This window comes from Centropristis striata, chromosome 1, assembly GCF_030273125.1.
Source record: "Centropristis striata isolate RG_2023a ecotype Rhode Island chromosome 1, C.striata_1.0, whole genome shotgun sequence".
Classification (NCBI taxonomy): domain Eukaryota; kingdom Metazoa; phylum Chordata; class Actinopteri; order Perciformes; family Serranidae; genus Centropristis; species Centropristis striata.
In genome coordinates this window covers 454043-466358 of record NC_081517.1, presented here as the reverse complement: position 1 = coordinate 466358, position 12316 = coordinate 454043, and the positions used below count along the sequence as shown (strand labels likewise).

The window sequence follows — 12316 nt, the reverse complement described above, 5'->3', positions numbered from 1 at the left end:
GCTAGATGGACCTCCTCCTCCTCCTCCTCCTCTAAATGTCCTGCTAGATGGACCTCCTCCTCCTCCTCCTCCTCCTCCTCCTCTAAATGTCCTGCTAGATGGACCTCCTCCTCCTCCTCCTCCTCCTGCTGCTGCTGCTGCTCCTCCTCCTCCTCCTGCTGCTGCTCCTCCTCCTCCTCTAAATGTCCTGCTAGATGGACCTCCTCCTCCTCCTCCTCCTCCTGCTGCTGCTCCTCCTCCTCCTCCTCCTCCTCCTGCTGCTGCTCCTCCTCCTCCTCCTCCTCCTCCTCCTCCTCTAAATGTCCTGCTAGATGGACCTCCTCCTCATCCTCCTCCTCCTCCTCCTCTAAATGTCCTGCTAGATGGACCTCCTCCTCCTGCTGCTGCTGCTGCTCCTCCTCCTCCTCCTCCTCCTGCTGCTGCTCCTCCTCCTCCTCCTCCTCCTCCTCTAAATGTCCTGCTAGATGGACCTCCTCCTCCTCCTCCTCCTCCTCCTCTAAATGTCCTGCTAGATGGACCGCCTCCTCCTCCTCCTCCTGCTGCTGCTGCTGCTCCTCCTCCTCCTCCTCCTCCTGCTGCTGCTCCTCCTCCTCCTCCTCCTCCTCCTCCTCTAAATGTCCTGCTAGATGGACCTCCTCCTCCTCCTCCTCCTCCTCCTCCTCTAAATGTCCTGCTAGATGGACCTCCTCCTCCTCCTCCTGCTGCTGCTCCTCCTCCTCCTCCTCCTCCTCCTCCTCCTCCTCCTCCTCCTCTAAATGTCCTGCTAGATGGACCTCCTCCTCCTCCTCCTGCTGCTGCTCCTCCTCCTCCTCCTCCTCCTCCTCCTCCTCCTCCTCCTCCTCCTCCTCCCACTGACCCAGGACCAGCACATTACACTGACCAGATATATTATAATGTTCTGAGTTTAGTGTTTTCATTCTCTCTGAGCCAGAATCATCAAAATTACAAAGAAAACCAGTCTTTAAATATTTCGCTCTGTGTGATGAATCTATATAATAAACGAGTTTCACTTCCTGAAATGATTGAGAAACATATTGACCTTTTCCTGATGTCCTGGTGTTTGAGCTGTCCTGTATAGTTGTATAGTGAATGTGAGCTCATGTAAGACACTCTGGCTTCCTGTCTGACCTCTGACCTCTGACCTGTGACCTCTGACCTGTGACCTGTGACCTGTCCCTCCAGAGGGTCTGAGGAGGCTGTTCTCAGGAGCCACCATGGCCTCCAGCAGAGGAGCGCTGGTCACTGTGGGACAGGTGAGTCACATTTAAAACTTGTTACCTTAAAGTGTCCTTTTAAACAGGGGTCTCAAACTGGTGGCCCGCGGGCCAATTGCGGCCCTCGTGACGATATTTTGTGGCCCCCACCTTGATATGAAAGTTTAATGTGAGTTTTATATGAATGGCACTTTACTGTGTTGGGTTTTTTTGTTGTAATTTTGTCTCTTTTTTAAAAATAATTTTGTGTTTTTTTTTTGGTAATTCTGTGTCTTTTTTTGGTCATTTTGTTTCTTCTTTAAGTAAATTAGTTTTTTTTTCTGTCATTTTGTGTCTTTTTTGGGTCATTTTGTGTCTTTTTTAAATAATTTTGTCTTTTTTGGTCACTTTGTGTCTTTTTTAAGTAATTTTGTGTCTTTTTTTTGGTCGTTTTGTGTCTTTTTAAAATAATTTAGGTCTTTTTCTGTCATTTTGTGTCTTTTTTCTGTCATTTTGATACTGCCTCCAGCGGCCCCCAGGTAATTTGAGTTTGAGACCCCTGTTTTAAAGCCTCCAGGTGTCTAAAGGGCCCAGAGGAACTCCAGGACAGAGAAGAGCAGCTTCATCTACCTGAGCTAACACAATCAGGTTCCTCTTAAATACATTAAGAGATATTAGTTCATCATGGTCACATTCAGGATCCATCTGGAAGGCTTTTCTAATAAGATCATGGAATTAAATTGAGTTAAATTAAAGGTACATTAATTTATCAATGCCAAATCATTTACTAGATGAATACGCTGCTTGTCCATTAAATAATGCATTAATCCATTTAACCACACGCTCACTTTTTAGAGTCTGTGTTGGCGAGCTGCACAAATATAATGATAACAACAAAAATAACTCATAAGATTTTAATTTAAGAGCTGATATCTAGTTATTTTCCATGATTTTCTTGATAATAACCAAAATCTTTATCAAGAAAACCATGAAAAATGTCTAGATATCAGCTCTTAAATAAACTCTTATCAGATATTTTTGTTATATTATATTTGTCCAAACAAATGTACCTTTAGTTGTACCAGGCATTAAAAAAGAAATAGAAAAAACAAGGGTCTAATAATTTTTCCATGACTGTATATGGATAAACTTTAGAAAGTGCAGTATGGAATATATTGGACAGAGTCCCATGCTCATTCAACACCTGGAGATATCAACATGTTATTTTCCAGGCCTGAAGAAGAAGTCTTGTTGTGATAATAATTGTTACAGTAATCTTGTGTGGATAAACGTAATGTAACATGACCGCATATATATTTTCTGTACCTCTAATATAATAGTTAACATTTTGTCTTTTATCATGTACATTTCCTAACAGAAACACCGGTTAGATGAATCTTTTCTTGTGTATTTCCTGCTGTAGTTGGCGTGCTATGACCAGGCCAAGCAGCTGGTGCTGGGGACGGGCATGATGGGGGACAACGTCCTCACACACTTCCTGTCCAGCTTCATCGCAGTAAGTTTCAGCTTCACTACGTTTACATCACACCGGAAAAAAGCTAATTATTGACTTAATCCGACTATAACTGTCAAAAACATCCAAGAGAGCCGGTCACATGACTGGAGGTTTCCACCGGGCGGGAACGCTCCGCCGCCGTTTTACTCCGTCTTACAGCGGGGAGACGGCGAGATCCCTGATAAACTGTGTGTATAAAGTAAACAACAACAACAACAACAACAAACAGCTTGCTTTGCTTCTCTGACGTGGAAGATCTGTTGATCTGACCATCTATCCTTATAAAAACAATGTTTTATGTCATACATTATTGTATGATGTTCCACTTCAACAGTCGCCGATCCTCTGAGCCCCTTTCATTGATTGATTGATTGATTGCTGATCTGGTGCCCCGGTCAAGACTTAATGTTGATGGGAAGTATTTTCAGGCTGCATGAACTGCGTATTGTGTTTTATTTTGAAAGGGGGCGGAGGTGTATTGCGTTGATTCTGAGTCGGACTTCCTGTCTGGGGATCTGCTCTGTTCAGATTAGAGTTCAGTTCAGAGTTTAGTAATAGAAGTCCTACCTGCTGCTGGCGGAGAGCCGCGGCTGAGACGCTGCTGTAAAGGTTAAATGCTCTCATTGATTAGAGTAGCAGCGATCAGTAACCGCGAAAAGTGTCGAACGAAAGACAGCATCCGGCTTCTTGTCTGCCCCTCAGATGATGAACAGAGCTGAGTTATTCTCCATCTTGTTGTTCGAAAACGCGGTTTCCCGCCTTCCTCCACTAGTTTATTATGAAGCAATAGGTCAACCAGAAAGGCACCGTATTAACCCGCTGAAATGGCTAACTAAAAAAATCTAAAAAACTAAAAAATAACTAGTGGAAATAATAATGGCTAACTAAAAAATGTAAATAATAATGGCTAACTAAAAAATCTAATAACTGACGTTCCCGTCAGTTATTAGATTTTCTCAGGTGCATGTAAACTGGGACGAGGACAGAAGTCATTAGACTAAGTCAGTTAGACGGCAGAATCTAATTTTAAGCATAGCTCGATGAAAGTGAGCATGTAAACACAGTGAGTGAGTCAGTGTGAAGTTCACAGCGATCTGTTGAATCAATCGTTGAGAGACTGAAGAGCCAACACATTCACACCTGATCTACAGATGATAACCATAAATAAAGTAAAACCAACTGTTCTTACTGACCTGAAAGCTCTGACGTCCTAATGGACTGAACCCACAGCTCTTACTCTGGTGTTGCTCCTTGACTTCATCTTTGCTTGTGTTGTATGAGATGTAGGTCGCTTTGGATGATGCTAAGTGACCTTGTAGGATTGTAGGATTGAACTCAGAGCTCTGTAGTGAAGCGTGATGTGTTGGTGATGTGTGATGTGTTGGTGATATGTGATGTGTTGGTGATATGTGGTGTGTTGGTGATATGTGGTGTGTTGGTGATATGTGGTGTGTTGGTGATATGTGATGTGTTGGTGATATGTGATGTGTTGGTGAACCGTGATGTGTTGGTGATATGTGGTGTGTTGGTGATATGTGATGTGTTGGTGATATGTGGTGTGTTGGTGATATGTGGTGTGTTGGTGATATGTGATGTGTTGGTGATATGTGATGTGTTGGTGATATGTGATGTGTTGGTGATATGTTGGTGATATGTGATGTGTTGGTGATATGTGATGTGTTGGTGATATGTGATGTGTTGGTGATGTGTGATGTGTTGGTGATGTGTGATGTGTTGGTGATGTGTGATGTGTTGGTGATATGTGATGTGTTGGTGATATGTGATGTGTTGGTGATGTGTGATGTGTTGGTGATATGTGATGTGTTGGTGATATGTGATGTGTTGGTGATGTGTGATGTGTTGATGATGTGTTGGTGATGTGTGATGTGTTGGTGATGTGTGATGTGTTGGTGATGTGTGATGTGTTGGTGATGTGTGATGTGTTGGTGATATGTGATGTGTTGGTGATGTGTGATGTGTTGGTGATGTGTTGGTGATATGTGATGTGTTGGTGATGTGTTGGTGATATGTGATGTGTTGGTGATATGTGATGTGTTGGTGATGTGTGATGTGTTGGTGATGTGTGATGTGTTGGTGATGTGTGATGTGTTGGTGATATGTGATGTGTTGGTGATGTGTGATGTGTTGGTGATGTGTGATGTGTTGGTGATGTGTGATGTGTTGGTGATGTGTGATGTGTTGGTGATATGTGATGTGTTGGTGATATGTGATGTGTTGGTGATATGTGGTGTGTTGGTGATATGTGGTGTGTTGGTGATATGTGGTGTGTTGGTGATATGTGGTGTGTTGGTGATATGTGGTGTGTTGGTGATATGTGATGTGTTGGTGATATGTGATGTGTTGGTGATGTGTGATGTGTTGGTGATGTGTGGTGTGTTGATGAAGCGTGATGTGTTGATGAACCGTGATGTGTTGATGAACCGTGATGTGTTGGTGATATGTGATGTGTTGGTGATATGTGATGTGTTGATGATGTGTTGGTGATGTGTGATGTGTTGGTGATGTGTGATGTGTTGGTGATATGTGGTGTGTTGGTGATATGTGATGTGTTGGTGATGTGTGATGTGTTGGTCTGCAGGGAGGCTGCGCCACATTCTTGTGTCAACCTCTGGACGTGCTGAAGACGAGACTAATGAGCTCAAAGGGAGAATACACGGTGAGTTCTTCTTCTCTGTCTCATCTCATCCATCACTGCTCTCATCTCTGTTCTAACCCAGTGTTTCTCTCTTTAGGGGGTCATGCATTGCGTACGAGAAACCGCCAGGCTTGGTCCGCTGGCGTTCTACAAGGTAACAGCAACCAAACAGAACAGTTCCTGTTAAAGCTTGCATATATGTTTCACATTTAATGTCTGCAAACCGCTGCAGACATTCATTTCACCATCCACTCTCCACACTCTTTAACGTTCTCTTCAAAGCCAGTCAATAGTTCAGCGAGACAAATAAAATCAGTAAAAGTAAGTACAAAATAACAATGATGACAATAAAATCACAATTTATTTACTCCAACGCTTTCCTTTCAGCTTCCTCAAAACAGGAGCGCATTTTTCTCAGTTGTTTCTGTCTTTATGCAAAACAAAATATATATATTTACCAACTAGCAGGTTTCTGTTTGGAGAGGGAGAACGACGGTTTTTGGGTAAATATTCTGTAACGGTTGCTTTGTAATAAGAGAAAACAATCCATCCTGTTGAGCTTCTGACAACAGACTTTAGGTGTTTAACCTCTGAAACATTGTGTGGATTAGATTGGGTGTGTTGCCTCCTAGTGGTTCAAAAAGAAAATGTTAAATACTGTGGAGAGCAGGATACCACCCTCTCTTGTCCTCTCCTCTCTGCTCTGTGTAAACAGCCGGCAGTTGAGTTTTACAGATTTTTTTCATTCATGTTTCCGGGTTGAACTGAGGAGCACAGAACTTTGTTTTTGATCTGGTTAGCGAAATTAGAACCATGTAGAATATAATGATTTTGACTATTTTAGGCTGATATTTGGTTTATTTGTATTTATGAAAATACAAGGATAATGTCTGTTTTAACAGTTTCAGGCTGTGATCAATTCTGTGATTTCGGCTTTTTCAAAATTAATTATTTTTACAGAAAACATGCTTTTCAAACCTGTATTGCACAGAATGTTCATGTCACAGTGTGTGACATCATCGCCAGAGTGTAGAGGGAGAGAAAAAACTGTCAAAAAATTTATTTGAAAACTGCGCTCCAGGCCGCAAATTCCACTCTACAGAAATAATTAATACATAGAAACGTAGGAAAATTAGTCTTCTCCCTCACAATCCTCTGGTAAAGCTGTCAGAGTTATAGTTTGGGCGTAGGACGCACAGATGATCCACCAACACGCACCAACAGCCTCATTGGGTCCCATATTAAAAACGCAGGAAGATTTCTGAAAAAGGGAGATGTAACAGTTTTTTTAGATCGCTCTAACAAAGCTATTTTTTAATTTTTCTTTTATAAAAAATCATATGTAGACGTTCAGGAAGAACTCAGGACGCTCAAAGTGAAGTCGGATCAATGATAGGTATTATGGTTTTGACAAAAATGCTTTCTGTTCGAGGCCAGACATTTCAGTCTGTCCACCTCTGCTGTCACTGAGCTGGAACAGGTGTCAGTTAATTCTGTTGATTGCTTTGATCTTTGATGTGATTACAGTTACAGATACACACACACACACACACATGCACGTAAGCGCGCACACTCCTCAAGCATGCATACACATGCTTCAAACACACACACACACATTTTGAGGTTAAAGGGTATTGTTATAAATCTCTGAAGAATCTCATCATAGTGTACACACACCGGCAGTAGCCCCTGTGGCCCTTTCAGAATTTCCCCAGAGGAAATTTTCTAGTTGCATTATTACTGACCCAAGATCTTCCTTGTTTGTAAAAATATATATATATGTTTAATGAAATCTTAAGATTACATATTGTACTACCTTGTCATTTGCAAGTGCCTTCATCATTTCAAGTGTTAATTGTAAAAAAAAATATTTGTTTTATCGTTTTCTGGGAAAATATCGTCCTAAAAAATGTGTTATGGTGACGGGCCTAACAAACAGTAATCTAATGTCAATCTTCTTGCAGGGTCTCGTCCCCGCAGGGATCCGCCTGGTTCCTCACACCGTGCTCACCTTCCTCTTCCTCGAGCAGCTCAGGCAGAACTTTGGCATTCGCATCATCTCCTGAGCGCTCTGGGACCAGGCGCTCTGGGACCAGGCGCTCTGGGACCAGCCGCTCTGGGACCAGCCACTCTGGGACCAGGCGCTCTGGGACCGGGCGCTCTGGGACCAGCCTCTCTGGGACCAGGTGCTCTGGGACCGGGCGCTCTGGGACCAGGCGCTCTGGGACCGGGCGCTCTGGGACCGGGCGCTCTGGGACCAGCCTCTCTGGGACCAGGTGCTCTGGGACCGGGCGCTCTGGGACCGGGCGCTCTGGGACCGGGCGCTCTGGGACCGGGCGCTCCGGGACCGGGCGCTCTGGGACCGGGAGCTCTGGGACCGGCCGCTCTTTAACCTCCCCATCCCACCAACACCCCGTCATCGCTCTACTCTCAGCATTTACAAGAAACAAGGGAAGAAGGGGACTCGTGTAGTTCGTTCTGTGTTTGTTCATGTTTCCCTTCTCCTTTTGCTCTACCTCTATTTCACAGCTAGTAATGAGTTTATTATGAGCACCAACAAAAACTACAACTATCAGACCATTTTCTCCATCAGCTTAGATTGCCGATACGATTTTAAGAGCGAACATGCTGATTTATAAAGGTGCTTCAGATGGGTTTATTAGAATGACCAGCCAAATTTAGAGTTAAGATTAAAATCAGCTCTAGCAGATGTTTAATGTCAGCGTCCAGTGTAATTTCATGTGATGTTAGTTATGTGACAGGATGAGACATGTTGAGATTTAGTGTTAATTTTGAGTTTAGGAGCAATTTATCAGTCGCGTTGACAGACAAACTAAATGTTGACTTTAACTAATTCCAGATCAGAGTTTGTGATTTATGTCAAACTAACAAACGGTTTCCTGTTGGTCCTCTGCAACACTTGGTGTCGTGTCAGGCCAGGACGGAGTTCGTTATAAAGCAGAAGTACAAAATGCAAACAAACACAGTGTAGCCTTTTCATCAGTGCCATTCTTGAGAATATATATTATTTCCCAAAAGCCATTACTAAAACATGACTGAGCAAGCTGTTATGTAATTACATAGTAATCATTCCCAACAGTGGTGACCAAATGTGATGCACCCTGGATTTAACAGTTCATTTGTTTGCTTTTCTTTGCTAAATTATTGTGTTTATGACTGGAAATCAACTAATAGCAGGTTAAAATGTCTTTAAAGAGGCTGTGCATGACATTCAGAACATTCAGTCTGAGCTGGGATTATTCCCACATGGTCCTCACAAGCAAGCATGGAAGTGGCTGAGCAAAAATGGGCGCTAACGGTGCTAACAGAGCTAGCAGTGGTGCTGGGGTTAGCTGACACTGCCTGGCCGACCTGGCTGATAACCGCGTACCCCAACGTGGGTCGGGACGGTGCTAACAGTGCTAATGAGGGTTAGCTCCCAGGATGACCTGGCTTCCATACTGACGCCACCCTGACCCACAGTACCCGACCTTCTGAAAGCCACATGGTATCTAATAAGATAGAGTTTTTAGTCTGTTCATCTCGCAGACAGACTGTCCAACACTGCCATTAAAACCACTCATACACTTAACGGACGATGCATCTCCCACTCTACGAAAGTGAAGCCAGATATCCCAAATAAGGAAGCTGCCATCTTGTATTGGTGATGTCATTTGGAACCAGAGTCTGCACAGGAGTGAGTCCCGGTATCAAGTTCCTGCCTAAAATACTGCCCGATCCAATCAGAGTACAATGTGAGCTGTCAGTTGTTTTATAGCATCAAATAACTTTTTAAATTTTAAAATCAAATTTATCAGAACAATTGAACATACATCAGCATCATCATACATAAAACCTCTTAACTCAGCAACATATATCTAGTATAGTGCAAAGCAATTGGTGTTATAATTCTAGTACCAAAAAGTTTAAAATGGAATTGCAAAATTGATAACTTGTATAATAAAATATTGATACTGGGCATCTGATCCTATACTGCCATGCAGAACATCATGATACTATGCAGTATTGAATATAACGCACATTTGGGCTGTTTAACAAGACAAAGCATGGAGAAGCACTCAGGAAGTGTAACTGACTGTATCTGGAGCTACGTTAATGTTCTGAATGTCGTGCACTCCTCCTGTAACACTGGTCTGATTCTCCTTAACTTCATTCTGATTCCTCTGTCATCGTTTCACTCTCCAGTGTTTGGGAGAAGAGGACCAAGCTTGTTTGTCTCGTGTTTTTAAGAAAATGTGAAGCAGAAAGAGCAGACTGTTGAAGCCTGCTCATTTGGCAGCAGCTCCTTCAGTCCTGGTAAATTCTGTATGACCACTTGATCTCTTAAAGTTCCTACTGTTTGAATAGAGATGCCTGTAGAAAACTGCTGGACTGTACGAGTGTACATGTAGCTTTCCATCCATAATGTTGGTGTTTCGTTGAGCTGAATGCATGTCAGACATTATGACTCAGGATGCTACTCTGTTTTATGAGGCACTTTATTAAAAATCATGGACTCATACTGACTAACCTGCTGCGTAGAAACACATGCTGCATAATATAACATGTTTAAAAAATTAAAACTGTTAATGATGTTAATGGTTCCAGTTGAGGCCAGTCTAATGTTCTGTGACTCTTGCCAGTAATGGTCCAATGATAGTCTTGCCTTGGTTCAGTGAGAGGATGCATGTTGTGCCTTACAGTCTGCGTCCTGCAGGGGGCAGCAGAGGACCGTGTGAATGATGTTGATGCCAACAAGCCTCTCTGGGCGAGCTGCCGAGCCCGGTACCAGGGATGCATTTACAAAATAAAAGGAGAACCACAAGCTCAGATAGTGACCTGCATGTTCTTTAAGTGTAATAAACAATGTGAGGTTCTGTAGATCAGCCATAGTACGTAATGTTAACCCCAGCTTTATTCATAATGCACAGAAATGAAACTGGAGGGAAGTTGTGAATTTCTATTTTGTATAATACTAACTGATGATTTTGGAATTAAAATACTAATGGACAACATGTGGTATTGTATTGTTTTTATCGTCTACTTTAATACAGATTATCAGACTATAAACTTTTATTTTGGTAGTGAATCTACTGTCAATAGCACCACTATTATAATTATTATTTTTCCTTATTGTATAAATCGGCTGCAGGCGGTGTGGTCGGTGTTAAATCCATGCAACAAAGCAAACAGTTTGATCTTTGTTTCCTGCTTCACTCTCATCACAACAAAGACATCCTGAACAAAACCTAAAGAGCAGGGGAAGATTACAAATACTGGCATTTCACGTTGGAGGAACATAACCAGGTTGTAAGTAGATCTTTGAAATGCAAAAAGAATAAACAGGAGCAAGAGAGAAAAAAATAGAGTAGGCATTTTATTGAAAACTGCATTTAACTCAAACACACTGTTCAGCAGCTGATCAAAAGTTTAAGACCATAGCCTTAAAAAGTCTAAAAAAAAAGTCTTTCATGTTATTTTCTATCACACTCTCATGATCTCCTGAAGGCAAAAAGGCAAAAAGGCTTTCCATCTTTGAACGTGGGAGGATTGTTGGGCGTCGCTGCTGAGGTTGGTTGCAGTAGGACAGTTTAAGTTTCTTATAGGATCCTGAGGGTTACGGGACAAAAAATTCAAGTGGTAGACCCAAAAAAAAGTCACCTGCACTGAGCCAGAGGATCAACAGGTTGTCTGTGAAGACATTAATCCAGATTAAAGCCCTGAATGATGCTGACGGCAGCTCCATAACCATCAGACGGCATCTGCAACAGAAGAGCTTCACCAACAATAAATGTCTTCAAAACACGTCTCACCACCAAACATAGGACACTGAAAGGTGGAAGAACATTTTACATACATTAGCATGGCAAGGAGACCCGCTGGAGGTGTTTTCTATTCTTTTAACATCGAAGCTCTGCTTATAACCTGGTTAAGTTTCACAGAGACAAAATGAGAATACTTGTAATTTCTCCCGCTCTAAAGATTCTGTTCAGGAGTGTATTTAACCCATAAGAACCCAGAGCCATAATCCTTAAAGGAACATTATGGGGGATATACCACAGAGTGGACACATAGAACACATAATGATGTTTAAAAAAATAATAATAATACTACCCCTAAATGTCAAAGATCTGTGATGTGACATATATGATATATTGGGCGTTTATGGTATTTATGTTTATGATATTTCTTATTTTCAAATACAAAAACTAGACACATTTTCTGCTTACAGAGACACAAATTTTCCTTTTTCTTTGCATCTCCACAACATTTATGAAAATTGTGACATTTATAGTGCTGTTTAACAATCATTTTTTGTCAGATTTGTTTTTAAGTCACAAAATAAGAATAAATCAAGATTATTATTTTTGTTTACATCTCCATAACATATATATAAAACATTGTGACTTTAATTTGTTCGGGAATTATGGTCAGTAAAAATACGTTTTTTGAAATTAGCTACTTTTTCCACATTTCTGTTCTGAATATGGGAGATTCTGGAAGATTTAAAGTGTTTGTTACACGGGTGTCACCATAGGTTCCTATGGGTTAATGTAATGTAATATTTAATGTCAGGTCTGTGAGCTGCTGTGAAACACCAGCAGAGCAAAGATCTCATTCTGCAGGATTACCTTGCAGCCTGCACCACGCGGCAGGTTCATCCACGGTTAAGTGGTGATGGTGATGAATGGCAGCAGTGTGACTCTGTTCCTCCACCAGATGAACATGGCTGCATTAATACTATCCATCACATGCAAAGCATTAATAGCTGAGCACTCACTACCACTGCATGCATGGGTGGAGATTTGTGAGCCTCCTGCCTCTGCAAAGACTATTTCTTACCCTGCCGAGGTTTACTGCAGTAGAAGGAAGCTCATGTTGTTGTTGTTGTGTTGTGATGTTTCCAGTATTTGCTGTTTCATCTTAGCAGGAACCATCATCCTATCAGCC

At 42.1% G+C, this 12316-nt stretch overlaps 1 protein-coding gene across 1 annotated transcript in view; it reads left to right on the top strand.

The window, feature by feature from the left end:
* slc25a10b (solute carrier family 25 member 10b) overlaps positions 1–10378 on the top strand; it is a 25891-nt gene extending 15513 nt beyond the window's left edge. The window contains exons 7-13 of the mRNA XM_059327878.1: positions 1183–1253; positions 2617–2709; positions 5309–5386; positions 5463–5519; positions 7330–7434; positions 7554–7581; positions 7642–10378. Coding sequence (XP_059183861.1) covers positions 1183–1253; positions 2617–2709; positions 5309–5386; positions 5463–5519; positions 7330–7431 — 401 coding nt within the window. The 3' untranslated portion in view covers positions 7432–7434; positions 7554–7581; positions 7642–10378. The remainder of the gene's footprint in view (positions 1–1182; positions 1254–2616; positions 2710–5308; positions 5387–5462; positions 5520–7329; positions 7435–7553; positions 7582–7641) is intronic.
* Positions 10379–12316: the final 1938 nt, after the last annotated feature.